The sequence below is a fragment of the Galendromus occidentalis genome, unplaced genomic scaffold, assembly GCF_000255335.2.
Source record: "Galendromus occidentalis unplaced genomic scaffold, Mocc_1.1 scf7180000077515, whole genome shotgun sequence".
Lineage (NCBI taxonomy): Eukaryota > Metazoa > Arthropoda > Arachnida > Mesostigmata > Phytoseiidae > Galendromus > Galendromus occidentalis.
In genome coordinates, this window is record NW_003805503.1 from 847,662 (window position 1) to 855,803 (window position 8,142).

General features: G+C 50.4%; 1 protein-coding gene across 1 annotated transcript; it reads left to right on the top strand.

Moving 5' to 3' along the window:
• The first annotated feature begins 4,075 nt into the window (after positions 1-4,075).
• On the top strand, positions 4,076-6,235 carry LOC100899860 (innexin inx2). The gene has a single exon (XM_003747248.2). It carries the CDS (start codon positions 4,320-4,322, stop codon positions 5,445-5,447), a length of 1,128 nt encoding a protein of 375 aa, XP_003747296.1. The 5' UTR covers positions 4,076-4,319; the 3' UTR covers positions 5,448-6,235.
• Positions 6,236-8,142: the final 1,907 nt, after the last annotated feature.

Consider the following 8,142-nt stretch of genomic DNA (forward strand, 5'->3'; position numbering starts at 1 on the left):
CTACCGACCACGGCCGTGGATACCTATCTCAGGCCCTCGACGACCCATCCTTGCCTCCCGCACGTCACAAGCTCTAGTACTCGGTTCGCTGACCCAAAAATGGAGTATCAGTTTTGCGAGAGACTTCCAACGAAAGAGCGAGCGTCTCTGGAATATCAGCGCTCCCTCTCAGGTCGAATACAGGGCGATTATAATAAATTAGGTGGAAAGTGGTAGGCAGATTGTTCTGGGCGTAGCTCCACTAAGCTCAGATAGAACGCTCGAACGACGTTTACGTGAGGGGCCTCTTTTACGTAGACTCGAACAAAGAAGTGCGATGCCGTACTACCCAGCAAGCGAGAGGTTAACAGTGCCGAAGTTGGCCCCGACACACGCTGCGACTCTTCGGTTTCTTCTGAGAAAAACTGCCCTATCTGTGTATCGAATGAACTTCGGAATCGATTTATCCACTCGTGACCCATTCACGGATCCTAGCTACTTTCGGACCTTGGGCACACTTGAAATTCAGACGGGATTCATTCTGACTATCGGGCTTCGGAAATTGGATCAAACTCACCCTTTCCGAGGATGGGAATCGATTCGTTTGAGAATTCGTCCACTTCGTTCAGCTTGGCGGGCACGATCGAGACCAGTTCTCCCATTGGGGAGTAGATCCAATTCCTGTTTTCTCGACGAATCGAAGACACCCGATTGCCCCAGTCGAGAATGCTTTTTGATGTTCCTCAATTATTTTCTCGGGCTGCAGACCCCGAACATGTCAAGGAGCCGAACTCTCGTATTCTGCCTTCCGGCGATGTGATATAGCTCCAGAAAAGAAGTTCGGCGAGCCCCATCACCGGTTTAGTTGCGAAATCGGATCGATAAAGACTCCCCCAACGAGACGGAGAACGCACTGAGAGCGAGCGCACAAGCTCAAGCCTTGAGAACGGACTCTCTTGAAACTTATCGGGATAAGCGGATCCCGTGTTCGATAAATGTTCTTCGCGGTGCCTGTCTTCCGCTCTTATTCGCTTTCGTGGTTAGCAGGAGCCGATCGGCGTGAGTCAAGCGCGCGTTCACACCGTCGTTTACCCACGATGTCGACTTCCGATCATGAGATGATGAGATCGCCAGTTGGCCCATTGTGACATCGGACGTCATGTACTCACTAACTGTCACTTCATTGCTTGAAGCTTCGGATGCATGTCATCATTGGAGCCGTTGGTAGAACGCGCACCAATGACTTTCCCATTAGGCATACACTGTGTCGTGACCTCCATAGGACATGTCCCGGCAGAGCTTTCTGACGCAATCGCTCAACTTCTGCCATCGGGTAGAAAGCATTTGTTCCGCGGATCGAAGTTCACTCTTTATTCTCTCAGCTTCTCCCTAATCGGCAAAAGTGTGTAACAAGTTCCGCTCGTCAGTCAAAATCCTTGGAGGCGCTCCTTGACATCAAACCCCTTTATATATCGAGGCCTCGCTCTTAATGTTCTTACGCTGTCTAGTTCACATCGGGCGGTCATTATTAGAGCCTGGATCTTCAGGCAGAATGCCATAGGTGCCTCTTTTTGCCTTATACCGGTTTTTTGGCGACATTTTGCCTTTTCTACGTTTTCTCGAGGCATTTTGCCTTTTCCACCCTAAAGTCAAGTTCGAATGTTGCTTGGCAGGTTTTCTTCGGGCAAGACTTCAACCTGGTAACCGGAGAAAGCTACATTTGCTCTTCTAGTCCGACTACGTGTCGGGCCAAAGCTTTTCTCAGTATTATGGTGTCGATCCCCGAGACTCTGTCGCGCGTGAATTGCCTCCGCCACGAACTCGGTCCTGCCTTCTCTCGGGTTTTTCAGTGCCTGAAAGTTCAGGCCCTAGTCATTATAATTGAAGTCCGAAGGACTACTCGATGTACGGGAAATAGGAAATCGATTCCGATCTAGAACTAGAGAATCAACAAAGTTCCAATTTCGACGAAACACGGCGTCGAACCCCGCCCACAGTGGTAAGTTGGCACTGACCCGAGCGCGCCGTGCTGGTAACTTGCAAAGCCGCGAGCGGCCATTGCCCGCTGCAAGACTCACACAGACACATGTTCAGGCGAACGACCAAAGCGCTCGACGACCGGTTGCCGGTCAACCGACCGACCCATCGCTTCCCAAGAGCCGGTTTCAAGTTGAAGTGTTGAGCATGTTCCCGTCATGATTACGAATATGATTTTGCCGTGATCGCCCTCGTTCGTATGATTGTGACCGTAATCATAAATAACATAATCATATAATCATAAAACACTCTCCAACCCAAGAGACTGGAAACCATACATATACATACAGCGACCGCCCGAGAAGCAACCAATCCATTTCTTCGGAACTCCAGAGCTCCGTCGAGGCGGAGGCTAGTGCATCCGAAACCCCAACAAGAACGACAATGAATTCAGTTCGTGCCACGGCCGAGCTGTTCCGTGGGACATTAAGCGACGTCTCAGACTCTCGGAGCTACGACAGCATGAGGATGATATGAATGCTCTTCCGATTCGAGTAATTTATCGTGAACCCACGAGCGACTCTTTTCACGTGCTGTCTCTCTGTTTCTGTTTTTCGAGTCGAAAGAGAATAACAAACATTGATGTCGACACCAAGCCAGTGTATCAATCGAGAGCTACTCAGTGATTCGTATTTCTGCTCAGAGAAGAGAACTGTGAATCTCGTTTTTCTTCATGAACGGCGCCCCCGATAGGAAACGATACCGACCTGCCCGAGGTTATGATCATAATCATACGCATGCTTGTGAGAACGGTGATTTCTGTGATTATGACGATGATTATTATCATATAATCACACGGGCGATTATGACCGCGATCATACTTATGATTTCAATCTCACAGTCAGACATAGGTTCGATTATGACCATAATGTTGAAAAAGCGGCTTCGGGAATGCTGCCAGCTGCCTGTGACTCCGAAGCGATAGATAAATGGATAGACCTGAGGTAGTGGGCCTTCCTGAAGTGACGCTGTCGGTGATGAAAAAGATTCTCCAGCGAGGGATTCGCGTCGTATTTTGTCTTCTGCCGGACTTAGGATTTGCATTGGAACGCGCGCACCATTATACAGCGGCGTTCGCACTTACTTCGTTTCGATTTGCTCCTTTCTCGGGGATGTCAGGAACGAAGTAAAAAAAACTCTGATTTATGAGGAAGAGTGCTCTCGGTGCCAGCAGGTCCTCGCTTCGGCCCGACTTCTCACACCAGAATATTATCGCGCTCTTTCTGACTTTCAGATCGGAGTGGTACAGCTGCCGTGTAGTCATTTCCATTTTCGCTATTCGATTCGTTCTGACTCCTTCTCTAGCCTCGCCGTGACTCCGCATTCCTATGTATCATGGCAGAAATTATTAAAAAAAGAGCTTGCCAAGTTCACTGAGCGTGAACTTCCTCGCTGTACCCCGGTGAATCGAAGGAGAGACCAAGCAAATTGCGTGAATGACAACAGCTCGGTCGGTAATCCGAGAAGATTCTTTCCGGTGTGCAAGAGCTAGACTGATGATTCTCTGCCCAAAACGAGTCAGAGACGACGCTCTCGACCTATCGTGTAAGTCGCTCCGAGCCTCGAGGGGGGACTCCCCCATACAGTTGTCTAGGGCCACGAACGGCTTAGGTTCTCCCCGATGTGACGCGTTTCTCGATTTGCTTCGGCTCGCATCGGATTGGGAGGCTTTCCGCGTTAAATCACACGCGCTGACAGTGGCGTACGCAGGATTTTTCTTGGGGGGGCTAGATCGGGTCTCCGCATGGGGCTGAAATCCAATATGGCGATTTGCTCCTATACTACAGCATTACGAAGGGATCATCTGGGAGGGGGCTATAGCTCCTTTAGCCCCCCCCTCCTTACGCCCCTGCGCGCTGACAAAGTCGCGCCCGAATCCTCCCCGCTCCCCATGCGTAGTTTCAGCGTGACTCGTTGGTCTGTCAAATAAAAGAGCCTTGATTCGCTCCCGACGGAGGGCGCCACGATGAGCCGAAGTGACTGTTGCTTTTTGTTTCGGCCCTCTCCTGTTTTCGCTTTGGCCCTCGTTCAACATGGCGCGTCGGGCCCGCTCAGATCCGGCGGCGACGAACGGCCCCATCAGTGCTGCCTCCCTGTAACGCCGCGCTGTGTTATGCGGTCTTGGATTGGTTTGATACGACGCCATCTTTAGCAGGTTTCGAACCTCTTGAACGTGGTCGAGGGGGAAACGAATCGTCTGGAGCCGGAAAGTGTGACTGTGATTGGGGAAAAATCAAGGAAAAACAACCCTTCGGGTCGTGCAAATCCGCCGTGGTAGCCGTCAGCTGTGAGCGCCTGCCAGCATGTTCAATCTGCTCGCCGGCCCTCTGGGCCGAGTGGTGAAACTCCACAGCATCGTCATAGATAATCAGTTATTCAGGTTGCATTACAATGCGACAACGCTGTTGTTGGTGTTCTTCAGCATTTTGGTGACGTCGACGCAGTACTTCGGCGACCCGATCAGCTGCGTGCAGCACGACTCGATCCCGAACAACGTGCTCAAAACGTTCTGCTGGCTGCACGGAACTTTCAACTTGCCAGAGGCTTACAACAAGACCGTCGGACCCAAGGGAGTCCCGTACAGCGGAATCGACAAGTTCACTCCCGGCGAGAGGAAGACATACTTCCTGTATTATCAATGGGTGTGCTTCGTTCTATTCCTGCAAGCCATGGCCTTCTACGCGCCTCACTGGATTTGGAAGCTCTACGAAGGGGGACTCGTCAAGAAGCTCGTTCAAGACCTCGACTGCCCTGTGAAAGACCGGAACGAAGTTTGCGGGAAAGCCGCCGTCGTGGCGAAATACATTAGTACCCACTTGGGGCTGCATGCCTGCTACTTCTATGCGTACGTCTTCACCGAAACGCTGAACTTCGTCAACGTGGTCGCTCAAATTCTCCTCACCGATCGTTTCCTCGGGAACATGTTCACGACGTACGGAACCGATGTGCTCAAGCACAGCGAAATGAATCCCGAGGTGAGGAACGACCCCATGTCCCGGATTTTCCCCCGCTTGACCAAATGCACATTCCACATGTTCGGTACGTCCGGTGACGTGCAGAAGTACGACGCTCTGTGCATTCTGGCGCAGAACATCATCAACGAGAAGATCTACATATTCCTCTGGTTCTGGTGGGTGGTTCTGGCTCTGGGAACGGGCATCGCGGTCGGTTATCGTTTGGCCACGATAATGATGCCGCGTCTACGTCACATTCTGTTGAAGAACCGGGCGAGGATCACCGACCGCCGGACGGTCGACAGCGTCATGCGACGTCTCCGCGCCGCCGACTGGTTCCTGGTTTACCAGTTGTCGAAGAACATGCACCCAGTACATTTCCGAATCTTCCTCCAAGAACTTTCGCAGGAATTCTCAACGACCGACGGATCTCGGCTCCTCACCAAGGAGAACGAATCGAACACCACGAGTGTATGAAAACTCCGGTGATTTCCCGATCGAACGGAGTTCTGCAATATTTTCCGAGGACAATATTCAAACATAGAAACACTGCGAACCAAGGTAGATAATTATCATCGTCATCGAACTAGGAAACTTAGGAAGGACGCGCCGAAATTTCGCTGCGTCGTCGTAATTCTAGCTTCAAACGGCAGTCTTCGCCTTGAGGAAATCTCTCCGAGGGGAGGATTTCGCGAGATTTACGCCGGCCGGAATACGAGCCGGCCAATGTGTGGTGCACAGATGATCTGATGAAGGATGAGCGTGCGTGATTGTATAAGTGTGTGGAAGTGTACAAATAAATGATCGAGCATCGATCGGATGGAGATTTCCGTGTAGACAACAAACGATTCTACGATTCGAGCGAGCGAGCGACGAGCGAATGTACGAACGAACTCTACTACTCCATTGTTGGCCACAACGCGGGCTCCTCTCAACCCGACAGTCTTTCAAGCCACGCGAGACCATGAATCTCACTCATAAAACGTGAATGCAATTCCAGCGACTAGACAGTCGCATGCACTCTCGAGAACGATGCGAATGTAGGGAGGAACGGACGGATGAAGAACATCTGTTGTGCTAGCTGAGACGAGTGGAGCGATCGCAGAAAAAAACAGACGAATCCATGAATGAATCAATGAATGGAAACGCGATCGATACGGCAGTTAAATATGAATGAATATATATGGGCACTTGCCGGAGCCACGACATCATTCGACAATCATCGGAAAATCGAGAATGAATAAAGATATATTTTGGTAGGAAAAAACTCGTTTTGCTTTTCGCTCTCTCATTGTGTTTGCGAAAGCCCTCAGTCCGCGAAAGCCATCTCACGAACAATAACTTAAAAAGTTCTGCAGAACACACTCGGATAATTGTCATTCGTTGACTTTGAAGCGAAGATTGCTACAGCGAAGCATCTTCGATTTTGAAACGGTGTGCTGGCTTTCGGAAATTCCGCGCAAGGTCTCGAGCGATAACCTCAAGTCAAGTGTTCAACTGAATCCCCCTCCTTTACTGCTGCGCGTACTTTGTTCGAAAGCTCAAGCATTCGAATTACGTCAAACCCCCCGGCAGCAACAAATCTGAAATTCGAGCTGCTAGCAAGGAATAAGATGCTTCTCAGCGACAGCTGGCTCGTTCAAGTTCATTTAGCCCTTATCGATGCAAACGTAGAGGTTCATTCTTTCGGCTGTCTGCTTCGGCGACACGTTCTCCTGTCTCGACCCCTATATAGATCGGCAATCAAGCAAGGCACGCTCTCCAGACTGGTCTCCACTACGGCACACTTTCACAGTCACGATTCCCGTTCCGTGGAGCTCGAATCGTGTCTCAGCGAAAAACGCCGTCGAAATATCCCATAAGATCGGCATGAAGGGAAGAGAGCAAGCAACCAACCAACCAGCATCGAATAACTGATAATGCCAACTTCAAGCTGCTCCATGACGGGAATATACGATCAGATATAAGCAGAAGGAACAGGGACGGAACTTGCATCATCAACTCGGGCAGATGATCGATGTTCCTCTCCTCGAGCCTGAGCCCTCGGATCTACATATCTACTCATTTCCCAATGTTGGATGAGATTTCACTCCACCTGCGGGAAGTGAATTGATCAAGATCGAGTGCCCTCTCTACAATGACACAGAAAGCGTACTGTACTCTCAAGGAAACGATAACGGCGAGAAGAACTGTTTTTTTGTGAGCCGCAACATGAAACATTCGTCATGTTGTCCCAGGAGATCAAGATTAAAGCTTATATTCATCACGACGCGGAGTGACCTTGCGGTAGGCATTTGCGCTCTTAAGCAGAGATAGGAGCTCCTCTCGCTGACATGGGCATCCTAACGAGTGTGTCTGCGAGCTGGAGATGGATCGAGTAGAGTTCCCGCTACGCTCCACGACTCTAGTTTCTCATCAACCAGGCTGGACAGAGCGAGATTCAGAAAATGATATCGGGTCGATGATTGTTGGTGATGTCCACAGGAAAGAAAAGCGACTTGGTCTCGACAGGAAACAGACTCAGCGTCGACTCGATTCTGGAACTCATTCTGAGCGCCTTCAGTTTCATCCGCTTCAGATTTGGAATGAGGATGCCTGCGATTTCTCGAGTCACGTCGGTTCCATTTTCGGATAGATGTCCTCGCTTTCCGTAATGGGTCTGTCAAGAGTCCGAGTGATTCGGCGGGTTCTCGTAGCATCTGTTCCGTCGGCCCCAGCTTAAAATCGTCTCGAAAGGAATAATTGGAGCGCGTCGATATCGGGAAGAATATGTCTCCGATTAGAAACAGGTGAGACGAACGGGGTGCACATTTGTGAGATACTGCTATCGATGAGTGGACTTCGAATCAGCGATCACCGTCCATGCATTTCGGGAATAACAAGAGCAGACGGTCCGACTTCCACCGGCAGACGAGCCCTTCGAGCACACGACGCCATTTTACATCTGCCCACACCACATGCCGTCACGCCTAAACAGTTCAACATGTGACGATCCCCGAACGAGCCTCTCACGTATTTTCTGATCTCTTCGTTTTCGGTTGTAGACCATCGCTACGACAACCCTGGTCGGCTGCCCATTTGGGGTACAGATGCTTATAAAATGGTCACTGTTACTCAATGTGTCGTGTAAAAACCTCCAAGATTGAAGGCTGAACCCCCTGAAGACTCGGGC